The sequence below is a fragment of the Equus quagga genome, chromosome 7, assembly GCF_021613505.1.
Source record: "Equus quagga isolate Etosha38 chromosome 7, UCLA_HA_Equagga_1.0, whole genome shotgun sequence".
Taxonomy (NCBI): domain Eukaryota; kingdom Metazoa; phylum Chordata; class Mammalia; order Perissodactyla; family Equidae; genus Equus; species Equus quagga.
Window position 1 is genome coordinate 9,889,544 of NC_060273.1, and position 14,996 is coordinate 9,904,539.

The 14,996-nt window shown below is 51.2% G+C and overlaps 1 protein-coding gene across 7 annotated transcripts in view; it reads left to right on the forward strand.

The window, feature by feature from the left end:
• SNX29 (sorting nexin 29) overlaps window positions 1-14,996 on the forward strand; it is a 505,847-nt gene that overhangs the window by 64,413 nt on the left and 426,438 nt on the right. For all 7 annotated transcript variants that reach the window (XM_046665870.1, XM_046665874.1, XM_046665871.1 and 4 more), the window contains 4 exons: window positions 126-501; window positions 5,944-6,062; window positions 12,923-12,998; window positions 14,737-14,819. In XM_046665870.1, the coding sequence (XP_046521826.1) occupies window positions 126-501; window positions 5,944-6,062; window positions 12,923-12,998; window positions 14,737-14,819 (654 nt within the window). The remainder of the gene's footprint in view (window positions 1-125; window positions 502-5,943; window positions 6,063-12,922; window positions 12,999-14,736; window positions 14,820-14,996) is intronic.

The following is a 14,996-nucleotide window of genomic DNA, read 5'->3' on the forward strand; positions in this document are numbered from 1 at the left end:
TCGATCTTAAATTTATTTTTCAGTAGAATAGTAGAGGATTTTCCCCCACAATTTAGAGGCAAGATGGCTCGATCATACCTTTATGTTGCCTACTTTTTCTTATACCATATCTTTTCTTTTGCCAGATGCCAAATGTAAAAAGGAGCGGAAGAAGAAAAAGAAGGTGACTAACATCATCTCCTTTGATGATGAGGAAGACGAGCAGATCCCTGGTGATGTTTTTAAAAAGATACCTGGGCCTGGGGAGAGCTCGGAGGAGAACTCCGATCGCTCCTCAGTCAATATCATGTCGGCTTTTGAAAGCCCCTTTGGACCAAATTCCAATGGAAGTCAGAGCAGCAACTCATGGAAAATTGACTCTGTGTCTTTGAACGGGGAGTTTGGGTACCAGAAGCTTGATGTGAAAAGCATTGATGATGAAGACGTGGATGAAAACGAGGACGACGTGTACAGGAACACGTCAGGAAGGAAATGCATGGGCCGCTCAGAGTCGCCTGAGAAGTAAGTTCCACTTTGGCTCTGCATGAAGGGTGGTACATTAACTCCTCTTTCTGCAGTATTGGGTGAAATAACAGTGCAAGTTTTATGTGTGTTTAGGACATCATTCATTTTTCGGATCTTGATTTAGGAGGAAGGAGTGTTAGCTTGCTATTCTCCTGCGAAGTAAGGGGAAGGGAGTATATTTGAAGGTACTTAGTCAAAGTTGGTGTCAAGATGTGTGCCTTGAAATTTTTGCTTTATATACACGTCTTTCATTTTTATTGCTTGGATTTCCTCGCATCTCTAACTTGCCACTAGCGCAGGAAGCTCAGGAGAAAGGCAGGGTTATTCTAGAGAATGGTGGCAGGCTGGGAATTTCTGTTATCTCCAGGGGTGTGGACAGCAGTGTTTGCCTGCACTTGCGGCCTTCACCCTGGAGTCGCAGTAGGTTTATACCTATGGAAGGGGCTTGGTGCCCGTGAAGGCGTAAGGCAGAAAAGCATAGTGAGGAGCTTGGAGCTTGGATCTTGGAGTCAAGACAACCCGGGCTCTTGTTTACTAGCTGTGTGGCTCAGGTTGGATCAGTTAGATGAGTTACTTCACCTCCCAGAGGCTCGGGCCTCATCTGAGACCTGGGGGAAAAACGGCACCTGCTTTGTCGCGTTGTTGTCCGGTTAGTGGGAGACTGCATGTGGGACCTTTGGCACGGGGCTGGCGCATCAGGAGACACAGCACAGGTGAGCTCCCGCTGCTGTGCTGCTCTTGGAATAGTCCCTGTGCTTGGTCGTACTCTTCATGCCCAATAAACGAGGTCCCTCTTCGCCTGGGCTTCACCGTGCGCAGTGCCGTCCTAATCACGGCTGACGTCAGAACCAGCCTGCGAGAGTATGAAACGGAGATGTGGAGACGCCGCGGTGTGATTGAGGGGCGCAGTATGTCACTAGCCCTAAGCCTTTCATTTTCATGTTGGTTTAATATGAGGTTTTGTCTTTCTCATGAGACCATGCGTGTTTTTGTTTTTGATTTTTCCTCTCGTCCTCATTCGCATGGACATCTGTATTAGTAGTATTACCTTATTGATCAGCTGTGATACGCCAGCTCTGTATCTACCTTGTCCCAACACTTAGAGCTGTTGGGAGGTCAGTGGGCGTCACCCCCACTTGATGGGTGAAAGCACAGGATTCCATACAGAGTTGAGATTTGTCAAAGCGGTGGGCAGAGCTGGGATTAAGGTTAGTGACGCTGCGCTCCAAAGCTTACACTGTCAAATATTTTCTGTTTCTACGTAACTAAGAATATCAGTTGGTTGATCTTCAGTCAAATCAATATGTCAGGATTTGCTAAAGGTGGCCCCATTGTTGAGTATTTAGGTTGTTGGCATTTTTATTTTATTTTTTTTCTTTTTGTTATCAGCCATTCTTAAGGGAACATTTTCCCGAAAAGGCTTTTTCTCCTCCTGAAGGGTTAGGGTGACTTCTCTGCAGCGTTGTTCTTGCTTACAGAGAATGAATGTTTTTGTGCCTGGGCTCCAGGTCTTGCGACCTGCTGTATTAGTCAGGCTTCTCCAGAGAAACAGAACCAATAGGGGGTGTGTGTGTGTGTGTGTGTATATATGTGTGTGTCTATCTATGTATGTATGTATCTGTGTATGTATCTATCAAGAGAGATTCATTTTAAGGAATTGGCTCATCTGTTGTGGAAGCTTGACAAGTCCAAAATCTGCAGAGTGGGCCAGCAGGCTGGAGACCCCAGGAAGAATTGCAGTTCGAGTCCGAAGGCAGTCTGCTGGAAGAATTTCTTCTTCTTTGGGGCAACCTCAGTCTTTTACTATTCAGACCTTCAACTGATTGGATGAGGCCCACCCAAATTATGGAAGGTGATCTCTCTTACTTAGTCTACTGATTTGAATGTTAATCTCATAAAAAAAATACCTTCACAGAAACATCTAGAATAATGTTTGATCAACTAGCTACTGTGGCCTAGCCAAGTTGGCACATAAAATTAACCATCACATCTGCCTTTAGTTCTTAATCTGGGCATTTTAGGAAGTACCATCTGCATTCTAGGTCTCTAGGTGAGCACATCTCTGAGTTGATTCACTCCATGGGTTTTTTGGCCTCAAACACGGTCATTTCTCTTCCTAGCAGACTGGTACCATTGAGGGGAGTCTGGAGGGGGAGGCCAATTTGAGCCAAGGTAGCCGCCAGCATTGTGATGTGTAAACACAAAACAGTGCAGGGTGACCTTTACAGGGGCCCGGGCCCTTTGAGGCCATCATGCCTCCTGCAGATTATGGACAGCCTCTCCCTGGCCGAAAGTGGGGCTCTTGATCGAACATTCCACAGAGCGTCTTGGGGAAAGAGCAGAGGAGTGATGAGATGGCCTACTGAGTAATACTTTCATTTTGATTCTAACCTAATGTTCGCGTGAAAGGTCTGGGAGCCTGGAGGGGCCAGAACTTTAACAGTTTCTTAGTACAGCCAGGTGTGCGAGGGGAATGTGGCAGGCCAGGAGCAGCACACTGTGGATTGCCATCGCCTCTGGCAAAGCCAGTGCTCCGATTGTCTTTAAGATGCTCTGTTGGCCAAAAGTTGGCTTGATGCCTCTGTTTGCTGGCAATTAAACCACTTCTTTGATGGCTGAGGACAAATCTTGTGCCTCCCGCCTCAATATTCATAAGTGTTGGCTTTGCTCCTTTTTTTTTTTTTTAAGGGGATAATATCTTTATTATAGAAAGGAGTTTTTCTGTCGCTTCATATGTGTCCTATGACACCAGTGGGGAAGTGGGATGAAAACACGACTCAAAGAGAATTACAAGCATATGGAGAAATGTCGCACCTTACTGGTGATTAAGCTAAGGCAGAGTGAGACCAGACGCCATACTTTGCCCGTCACATTTGCCAAGACTTAAATGGAGAGCTGGGGAAAGGCAGCCCTGGGTTCGCGCCCTGCGGGGAGGGCTTGGTGTCTTCCAGGCTCGTGGTAGAAAGGGATGCTGTGGCCAGGCTGGTGCCCAGGGACCTCCTCAGAGAGCTGGGAGTGTTTCCCACCCGCTGTAGCAATCCCACTGCTGGGATTCTACCCTGAGCACAGTCTCAGGAAAAGTTGCTGCGTCTAGGCACCAAAGTCCTTCTTCAAAGAAGGGGAACACTGGCGCTGACCTCAATGTGCACCTGCCGCGGAATGGTTGACAGTGCACTGTCTCGTAGTTTAAACCTTAACATCTCAACGGTTAGGACCTGAGACATCGTAAACAACTTTTAAGAGCATCTGAGCAGAGTGAAGATGAACTTATGACTTCATGTTCCGTGAGAAGAGCAAAATATAAAATCCTACATTCTGCCTCATTACGACCTCATAAAGGAAAGTAGGTGCAGAAGGAAAGAAAAAAGACGCTAAAGAAATAGCGTCTAACTCAGCTATGTTTTGGGTAATGTGGCTTTGGGTGTATTTTTTTTTCCTTCCTCCTTTTGGCATTTTCCAGCTTTTAAAAGAAGTGTCTGACTTTCCTGCTGAAGAGCAACCCCCGTTACTCTGTTTTTAGGCCGTCTGTGGCACTATATTCCCAGTCGGTCTCTGCCTCCGGAATCACTTCAGGGCAACTCATTTTTGAGGGCGTGGCCCACTGGCCGCTTTTACTTGGGTTCCAAACCTCAGCTGAGGGCCTGGCTTCACCTTGCACTCTGCATATGTTGCTGAGAAGTGGCAAGATTTCTGCTTGTCAACAGCAGAAACCCCCCTCCTGGAGCCAGCGTGATGGCCGGGGAAAGGACTAGAGGTTTTGGCGCCTTCTCCTGGGGGGCACCCCCGACCACCTCTGGGTCTCCAGGAGTCCCCTTCTCACCAGCTGCTGGGTCAGAGCCCCAGGAGGGCTGCTCTTGACAGATTCTAGAGGCACTGCCAAGTTCACCTCAGAGCTCGGCCCCAGTTTGGTTCTGCGGCTGGCCACACAGGTGGGAGCACTTCCTCTTCTGTGTCCCAGTCTGCTGTCCCAGAGTGTCAGTGTGTGTGGGACCTGCAGGATTAGACTCCATTAGGACCATTTCCCGCTGTGTTCCGTGCCCAGTGCCGGTGTCCGACTGAACGCTGAAGAGGGCTGAGAGGACACCCTCTGCACGACAGGCCTCTAGACCGGAGGCGGCCAGCTGGCCTGCAGGCCCAGTCCGCCCCCACACCCCGAATGGGCCTTACGTTTCTACAGTGTTGTTTAAAAAGGGAAACCAACAAAGAAGGATACTTACGGCCACAAAGCCTAAAATATTTACTCTGGTCCTTTACAGAAAAAGTTTGTTGATCACTACCCTAAACGAAAGAAAAGCTATAGACATCCTGTCACCTGGTGGGCAGCAGCCAGAGACCCATCGTAGTTGGGTTTGGAAGACCTGGGCTCTGATCCTGCAAGCCGTGGTTCTGTCCAAGAGGATGAGCTTGCACACGTCACGTATTCTGGTTGAGTTTTTCCCTCTCTCTCCCCTCTTCCCTCTTTCTCCCCGCCCCCCGTCCCCTTCTCTCCCTCTCCGCCTGCCTCTTCTATTAAGTAGGTGTGATTATGATCAGCTTTGGTCTGCTTTACAACTAAGTTACAAGGTGATTTTTATAAACTTTAAGGTACCACACAAACACATCCTGGTATTTATTAGTGTTTCCTAATTGCGCAGAGGCAAACGCTGCAGTGGGCAAATCCTTTCTCCGTCGGGTTTAACTGAACCCATCTGGCGTTACAAAGATCGTCCAGGTTGGTTTTGTACTTTGTGGAGAAGGTGACAATGTAACAGATCATATGAGCCTGGTTAATATTTGAGCTGACCCCCTTTCTTGGAAGGGACCCAGACATGATCTGGTCTGATTTTGTCCTTTTCCTCACGAGGGTTTAAGAACCAGCAAGGCGAAGGGACACCGGCCCAAAGTCACGTGGCTGCCATCATTTCAGAACCTGGAACACTTGCTTCCTCCTGCGGCAGCACTTTGCACATGCTCGTCCCTCCCTCCTTCCTCTGGTCCCTCCCCTCCCCGCCGCTGACCCCTGTGCTTCCTTTTGCTCTCACCTCCAACCTCTCTTCTCCAAGGAAGCCTTCCACGATCTTCCTGACCAGCTCCATGAATCTAAGCTGCCGTTACACCTTCTTGCAGGATTATTTGATTCATGTCTGTGTCCCCCACCAGACTGTAAGCTCCACGAGGGCAGGATAAACACTATTGGCTGGCTCTTTTGCAGCACAAGTATATGTGACACAGTGCCTGGCATATAGTAGGTGCTCAGTAAACACTGGTTGAAGGCATGAACGCTTGAATGCTGCATCCGGACCACGTGCTCTGACTCCCAGCCCAGCCCCCTTCTATTTTCAGCCCATCGTGGCCTGGTTAGTTCCCAAGAGGAAATGTGGGAGGCCCAGCGGATGCTTGTGGTGGTCTGAGCCCATGGGGCTCTTCGCCCTGTCTCACAGCTGTGTTCTCTCACCTTAGGCCCGTGGATGGGAGCACCTGCCTTTCCAAGATGCACAGCTGGGCTCCACTGCAGGTGCTGCATGGTGACACCGACGTCCTCTTTCCGGTCAGTGGAGTTGGCTCCTACAGCCCCGCAGGTGAGTGATGCCTCTTTTCTTCCAGCACGAGCTTTGGCTCAGAGAACCTGCAGGCATATCTGGGTCATCTGCGCAAGTGGGAGTGGGAGCCAGGAGACATGGGGCTCAGGCCAGGAGGGGCTTGTTGAGATTGGAAGTGGCAGAGGGTTTGGCTCCTCTTCTTGCTGAACCTGCGTGTTTGGGTGCTCTGCCCTGAGTGGGGGTCGGGCTGAACCAGCTGGCAAGTCACCGGGAGCCCAAGCCTGCTTTTTTCTTGCCAGTGACTTGTTGAACTTGATCATGTACAAGCTGATACAAATAGTATCAAAAATGGTGGTGACCATTATTTTTGCCTCTTAGCAGAAGAGAGAAGTTCACAGAATTCATAGTGATAGAGGCCCTGGCACCCTTTATAGCAAAGGGCTTGGAGGTCAGGGAGGAGCTTGCTTAAAACCTGCCTTTGACATACTTAGCCTCAATAAATGTTAACTCTTAATTTGGTTCTTATCATGCTGGACCACCTTGTCCTGGAATCTTGCAGGTTTGTCTCCTCAATGAGACGTACATTCAGGATGAAGACTCTGTTTCACACGCCCATGTTCCCACCCCAGGCTCACAGATCTAAATTCTCCATGAACATCAGCTCCATCCTGCATTCCTGCCACTGGCTTGTTGTGTGGCCTTGGCAAGTCATTTTTCTGTCTGCTTTCCCATCTGTGGAATAGGTACACTGCAAGGTTGGGGAGCCGTGGTGTTTGCGAAAGACCTGTTTTACGCAAATTTGTAAATTAAATAAATATTCTATGAATACGGAAAAAAAAAATAAAAAAATAAAACCTGCCTTTGGAGTGGGTAAGCGTTTCTGACCTGTTCCATGTGCTTGAGCACGCTCATGTGTGGTTCGTTGTTGTTTTCTTTAGCTAGAGCAGGCTACGGGGTGTGGGGGGTGTGGGAGGAGGTGTGGATCAGCCCTGCTTACCCAGAGGGGTGGCTGTGCAGTACAGCCGATACAGTGCCTGGCACAGTCAAGCGCTCGGTCGTCATCACTGCCCCAACAGCACTACCAAGACCTCGGGCCCCAGTGTGGGTATCCGTCTCATCTTTGTAAGGCCAGGTGTAGGAAGCTGTGATGGGGCCCACCCACTGCTCAGGAAGCTCTTGACATTCTGAACCGGATGATAGACTGTTGTTCTTGTCACTGTCTGGGGAACAGAAACTTAAACTAGCTGGAGCACAGGGCAAGGCGGGGACGTTGATTGGCAGCAGTCTAGAGTGGGGTCGGATACGAGCTGGGCAGATCACCTCTCTGAGCCACAGTGTTCCCGGCGGAAATCGAGGCTAGTGAGAATGCATGGCTGAGGGACTTCTGTCTGCCAGGCTGATCTGCTCTTCTGGAAAGTGTGGATGATGGTGATAACGACAGCCAACACTTATCAGACCCTTGATGTGAGTCCGGGACTGTAAAGTGATCGACTGGGTTAACTCTTCCACTCGTGAGCACAGCCTGGGAAGAGGGTGTGGTTGCCATTACATCACCCTCCTCTCAGATTTGTGCTGATGAGTCCCTGAGTTAATCTCAGAAAAGGTGCCAGACATGTGCTAGGGCCCCGTGAAAGCTTACTGCTAATGTTGCAGTAGTGACAGGATAGGACATCTTGTGGGTGTCATGGGCCTGGGCGCTGGGCCTTGGAATGGATGGGTAGTATACCAAAGATAAAAATGACCCCCAGACCCCCATCCGGAGATGGTCCTGCTGTCTTTCTCATTCTGCGCCCCCAGGCTTCCTTATGGGGCTCTGCCCCCCATCTCTTCTCTCTTCTAGTCTGCCTTTGCTCCCTCATCCTTCTCGCCCCCTCTCCTTTTGGCCTGTACTTGGCTGAGGTGCATCACCATTGCCTCGCTACGGGAGCCTCTCTCTGGGTCTCAGTTGAAATCTGCAGAGAGGGAGAGTCTGTGGGCCTAGCTCGCGTCTGTAGGCCAGGCTAGCTTCTTTCCAAGGGCACCATCCTGGGTCCCAGCAGCCAAGGGTGGGGTTTTGCAGACAGCAGGTGGTCCTAACTGTGTCTAGGACCACTGGCGAGTTTCCAGTGTCTGTTCATGGCTTCCAGGTCGCGATCCAGCTCTGCTTGTCTTGCCCTCCCCACTGAGGGACTTGTTTGTTGGGTCGTGCATCGTTGCTGGGCCAGTAGGTACAGTCTGTTTTGTTTCCAGCGGCTCCTGCATTTCTTCACTGGGCTCCTCTACCCATCAGACCTCGGGGGCTGATGGCTGGCTGCTCTGGGGCATTGCTGTTTACACTGGGGTTTAGTCACAGAAGCCAGCATTCTTCCTACCTCTCTGGGCCTTCTGTAGACCAGAGTTTCCAGGGAAAGTAGCTGCCGGCCAGGCTCCAGGATTCCCGTGAGGAGACATCCCGCTGGCAGATTTCCCACAGTCCCACCTCTGGCTCTCAGCCTCACAGACCCAGAGGCTCCATGTGATCACTGTTGATGGGACCCCAAGCTCCAGCTTATCTGGATTATCCTCACCAGAGAGGCTGTGTATGAGCTGGCCTGCCAACTTTTTAATTTCCTACAGTAACAAGGCTATCAGGAGCCTTGGAAGCTTGTGACAGCCTGAGGGGCAGACTCTTTGGGGGCGGAAGCATTGCATGGGAAGACACTGGAATCAGAGCCGGGGAACCCGCTACCTGAGTGGAAGGCCAAATTACATCTGGTTCCTCCTGGCCTGCTGCCCCACTTCCATGGGAGGCACGTGGGCCAGGTGTTCCTGGGACTGGCCTGTCTGCCGGAGCGTTCCTTCCCTCGGCAGCCCTGGGCGCACGCTGCCAACATGTCATTTTCTTTCCTTCCATTTCTGACTGGCACCCCTTCTGATTGACAGCCCCCTACTTGAGCAATATTAGCATATTCTCTCGCATTCTGGCCTGCGGGCCATTTGGTGTCTTTAATGGTGACTTTGCACACAGAGCACTCCTCCCTTGGGAGACCTTTCCAGCATCTTTGAAAACGTTGGTGCATCTGCAGTCACTGCCCTTGCTGGTATTTAGAGAAAGGGAGAGGCAGGGAGGAGGATAAAAAAGGAGAGAGGCTCGTGGTGGGAAAGGATGGGTGTTTTCGTAGCTAAGTCTCGGGAGGGAGAAAGCGGCGGAGAGGGGACCCCAAGCACAGAATTATCCTTCTGAACCTCGGAAGATGCAGCTCTGTGGTTTAGGGGGGCCCTGCTTTGGGCTGCATTTCTGGGTTTCTGGAGGGACTGAGAAGGGAGACACCAGCCCAGGGTCACATGAGTCCCTGACAGCAGATGGAGGATTAGATACAGTCATTCTTCCAGGCGTGTATATTACACACAACAGAGCAAAGCACGTTTACCAGCATCTCTTCGAAGCTGCAAGGGAGAGTGAGCCCCCAAAGTTTTTTCCAACTGAGAATGCTAAACTGAGGTGAAAAACACCCCTCTCTATGCACTGCACGTGTGAAGCTGGCATTGATCGTCTCCTCTTGGAGGGGCTGTGTTTACTGTTGGGGCTTAGCCAGCGCAGTCACTTTCTGAGGCCCTGCTGCAGTTCCTTTGAAACCTCAGCCCCTCAGCCCCTGCTGTTTCCTATCAGGTGTCACGTTCTGTAACTTCTCCTCCTCCTGCCCTTGGGTCTTTGGAGTTGTTTGTTGTGGGTGAGGGGGGTTCTGTGGTAGCCCTGCTCTGATCTGGTGATGTTAGAGCTGGGCTCCCAGACGGGAACTTTACAGTGTGAAATGTCAAGATACTGTGGTGGCCACAGGTTCTGCGTTGTGCGTGGTTCCCACCTCACTTTGGAGGGTTGTAAGGCTTTAGGGCTTATGGTTTTCTTTACTGAGTCAGTGGCCTTCCTGCTCTGTGCCAGCATCCCCCAAACCCTTTTACCATACTCAGGATAAAATCCAGAATCCTCAGTGGCCATCCAGGCCCCAGCGCACCCAGCAGCTGCATCTCCTCCTGTCCCATTTGCTCAGTGCCCCCAGCCACACCAGCCTGCTGCTTCTTCCTTACACCGAGCCACACGCTCCTCCTGCCTTCCACACCAGTGCACACCCTTCGGGTTGCAGCCTGAGTGTTGCTGTCTCATGGAAGACCAGACAGGCCAGGCCTCATGTTTCACGCTGTCGTAAACCTCATGTGTCTCCATTGCTTGGGCCTCAGTTTGTGATCTTGTATGTGGCTAATTGCTTGATGACGCCTGTCCCCTCTACTAGTCTTTGAGGTCCATAAGGACAGGACAATGTCCGTCTCGATTCCAGTGTGACTCTGACCTTGGCCAGAGCCAGGCCGATGGCTGGGGCTCAGGAAGCCTTTGCTGAGGGGGTGAGTGGATTGATGCAGCAGGGATGGACACCTGGCAGTTGGGAAAAATGAACTCCAGGGATGTGTAGAGGGAAGAGCAAGTATCTCAGGTGACTGAGTGAGACTGAAGTGGGCGAGGGCTCAGCTGTGCCATTGGGCAGACGCCGGTTCAAATCCTTGCCTGCTGACCTGGTGATGTTGAACAAGTCACTTAAATCCTCAAGGTCCGTTTCTTCATCTGTAAAATTAAGATAATAGTGGTACTATTATCGAGAGGGGCCTCGAGCCTGGGTGAGAGTCCGTGTCTCTGCATTTGCTCTGTGGCCCCGGTGCCTCAGGCCCACTACAGCTGTCAGCCTATCGTGGTCGTGCATTGTGACGGGAAACCCCCTTGGGCCGAGTAGCCGTCGTGTCTGGGATGCCGGTAGGTAAGGTTGGCCTTTCCTCCTGCTGTGGATTTCTGTGGTTTGTGTTGGAATCCCCGTCTCTGCTTCTGGCCGCAGTGTGTGAGTTGGATTAGAGAGGGTGAGACAGAGCTGAGGGGCTCTGCTGCGGAAGACCCTTTAGAAAGCATTGAGCCTTTGAACCAGGGGCAGCGGAAATGGCTGTGAGCAAAGGGGGAAGCTAACTAGATGGAACTGGAAGGTCTTGGACACGGCCCAGCTCTGCGGTGGGAGGGGGGTGGGTGCCACACTCTTCTGAGGTTACGGCCCAGAGGGAAGTGGTGACGGAGGGCAGAGGTTTTGAAGGTAGCCCCGTAGGGTATCCCAGTAGAGTTTTCTGACAGGCAGTTCGAAGTGTGACACTAGGATTCAAAATTGAGGTCCTAGCCGGAGGGGAGGGCTTGAGAGTTGTCATTGTCCCAGAGGTGAGAGCTGAGCCAAGACCTACCTGGATTTGCCAAGGGGGACAGAGGGCCATGAGCCCTGCCTCAGAGACACCTTCCCACAGGAGTCAGAAAAAGGAGGGCCTGAGAGTAGTGTTAGGAAGCCGGGAGAGGAGAGCTCCGAGGAGGGGGCATGCTCAGCCTTGTCATGGCTGCAAGAAGGCAAGGAGGGGGATGGCAGGAAGAGTTCCTTGGGGTCCTTAGAGAGTGATTCCAGTTGACTGGGAGGATGAGAGCTGTGGTAGGCAGGCTCGGTTATAGAGTGACTTGATGCCCGCCACCACCCACCGAGTGTTCCCACTGAGTTGTACGTGTATTACAACGTAATTGTGTGGCAGGCATTATTAAAATATTGCGTGGTGGCACTAGTGTCATCCCTTTTCATAGATGAGGAAACTGAGACACAAAGGGCCTAGGTAAAAGTTGGGGAGCAGGGATTTGAACCCAGGCCGTTGGGCACCCTTTAACCCCAATGCTAGGGAGCGAGGAAGGGGAGGTAGAGAAAAGACACTTTGTTTCCCTTCAAACTTCTTCTTTTTTTTTTAATATTTGATTTTTTTCCTTTTTCTCCCCGAAGTCCCCCGGTACATAGCTGTATATTCTTCGTTGTGGGTCCTTCTAGTTGTGGCATGTGGGACGCTGCCTCAGTGTGGCTTGATGAGCAGTGTCATGTCCGCACCCAGGATTCAAACCAATGAAACACTGGGCCGCCTGCAGCAGAGCGCGCGAACTTAACCACTTGGCAATGGGGCCAGCCTGTCCCTTCGAACTTCTTGAAAGAGGCAGGAGAGAGTGGACTAGCTTGGTGGGGGCAGCAAGGTAGAAGAAAAGGTGCAAAAACGTTTTTCCCTTAGGGTTCCCGTAGTTCAAGCCCTTAAGAGCTGGGGAATCTCGAGCAGGACGAAACCAGCATAAACAGAAGGAAGAACCCGCAGGAGGTGGCGAGGGCTGGCTTAGGGCAACGAGACATGCTCCTGCCGCCCCCGCATCCCAGGTCCCTGACGCAGGCCTGGTTGTGTAGTGGCATGGACAAGCCAGCATTTTCTCCAGGGAGCAGATGTTCTGGGTGATAACTGGCTTGAGTGTCACCATGTAGCCAAGGGGCACGGATTTGCACTTTTCCGTGGGAGAGAGAATGACTTGAACAGCAGCTGATACATTTATGGAGATCTTGAGTGCTTGTTTCTGGAGATGCTCTGTGGCCTTCTTCCATACGCCTTCCCCACGTGCCACTTAACACGGGGCAAGCAGCTTTTTAGAGAGGGGCCGTCACTTGGTCTTGGCTGGTGGTGCCGTCAGCGCTTGGACCGTGCTGCCCTCTAGTGTCGGTCTCAGGCCGCTACAGGCGGGAGCCGTTTTGTCCAGCAGAAGGCTGATTTATTCTCCCCTGATTCTGACTTGGCTCTGAAGATAGACTTCATGGGTAGTTCCAGGTGGCTCAAGGTCAGAAAGGCTAAGTGAGAGCATAAGGCCTTCTACTAGGGACTGACGCCAGATCTGAGATTATGGCCGGAAAAATGAAATGGGGAGCCGGTTAAAATCCAGTGTACACAGGAGGGAGAATTTCTGAGTCAACTGCTTAGCAGATGAGCCCACGTCTGCCTTGTGTCTTTGTCTCGTGGAGAAAATGCAATGAAAACAGAAGCCTGACTTTCTCCTGCGATTGCTCTGTGCACAGATGCCCCCCTTGGAAGCCTGGAGAACGGGACCGGGCCAGAGGACCACCTTCTCCCGGAGCCTGGGCCACGATACAGGTTAGTGTTCAGAGACCAGGTTGCCTCTGGGACCGGATTGTCCTAGTCACGACTCTGCATTTTATTCTTTTTTAAGTTTAGGAGGGCACCTGCTAGGATTAAAATGCAAGGCCTTATCTCACATTTCAGTTCAGAGTTAGCCTAACGTTCCAGAATGTGAAGTTGCCGAGGGTCTCAGAGAATGAGAGACTGTCAAGAAACTATTTATCACACTTCAGCTGCTTACCACCTTTACTTTTTCTGCTTTTGGGGCCATGTCTGGGTCCCTCCTCTATCATTATTTGCTTCATGTTAATATTTGATAATAGTATTCAACGGCTTTGATATTCTGTAATACCTAAGCCGCTTAGCCACCATACATTTGTGAAGTCTTAGTCTGGCCTGTAGTACTAAGTGCTTTTTCCAAATAAAGGTGTCTCAGAGTCCTTGGGTGTTTGGTGGCAGAGCTAAGATGGACACTCCAGTCTCACTGCTGCACAAGCCTTGTCACTCTTAGCTTTTTCCTCCGTCCTCTTCCTGGTTTCAGCTTGGTGTCCCAGGGCTGTCTCGAGTGTGCATTTTCAGCTTGAGCTCTAGGGTGGGAGCCGCTGACTGCCCTGAACACTTCTTGGCAAGGGCAGAGTTACGGTCTCGCCCTGAATAGACGGGGTTGGGCTCTTTGAAGATGACACCAGCTGCAGGATGCTTGTGCCAGTCAGTGCACGGTCAGGAAGGACTGGTGTCAGCAGACCCATCCAGGACTCGGAGTCCTTTTTGCTGTTTATTTTAGAGAATTTGGAAAATGCAGCAGTAAATGAAAAAATGTCACTCTGAGTCCCCAAGTGCATTTCGCTGTTGACGTTTTGGTTCTTTTCCTCCTAGTCTCGTGTGTGTGCGTGTGCATGTGCACACGTGCCTGCATGTGTGTGTGTGTGTTGTAACCATGTTGTGGCCCTGCTGTTTTCATGAAAGATGCTAAGTGTTATTTTTCCATGTTGCAAATACACCATCGACCCTCATTATTGGGGGTAGATATGTTCTATAAAGTCGCGTGAAGACTGAACCAGGGACCAGGGGACATACAGGGTCTGGGGCCCGTGAGCCTCTGCTCACGTTTTTGTCAGCCAGTGAACACAGAACTTGGTTTGATGTCTGTCCTTGTTTACAGACACCTTACTTCACACCTGTGGTTGATTCCTTAACCGCGAACCCACAGCCGACAGCACTGTAACTCGCGCTTGGACTCAGGTCTCCTCACACACGATTTCTCCATCAGGCGCATCACAGCTTTCTCATGCTTAGAGAGACCAGGCAGCACTTGAGCTCTATGCTTGGGGCCTTTTTAGACAGCAAAATCACCAACACAAAGCACGAGGATGTGAGCAATGTGGCGCCCAGTAGCCCACAAAAGGACACGGGTGCAGTATGATAGTTGGCAGAAGAGGCACCGCTCACCTTGTTTGATGTCAGCCATGCTTGTGCATTCAGTGACTCAGTTTTTGCCATGCTGCACGTGTTTACTAGTGGCCATGAGAGTGCACGAGCACTGATTTTGGAGTTACAAATGGACCTGGGTGAGTTGGTGAATTTGTAAATATGGAATCGGCAAATAATGAGGATCGACTGTCTTTTCCAAGGGCTGCCTTCTGTTCCCTCTGGTAGGTGACCCTGAGTAAACTTAGCGCCTGCGAGGGTTTGAATGGTGGGGTTGTGGTGTTGAGTGGCCGGGAGTAACTCCCTTCTGCCTGCCTCTCTCCAGTGTGGAAGCCAGTCCTCCAGGCCCGGGAAGTCCTCTGAGCAGCCTGTTACCGCCTGCCTCGGTGCCAGAGTCGATGACGATCAGTAAGTACTTTCTTAGCCGCCTCCCCCAATTCTGGGATGACTTCTGGGCCTGTGCGTCACCGCAGTGCCTTTGTGCTTGCTCCTGCACGGTGCGGACTCTGTGAGATGTGGGGTGAAGTCAGGTGTGTGTGCATCTGGGTGTGGACTTGGTGTGGTTCGTGGATGTAGGCTTCCTGA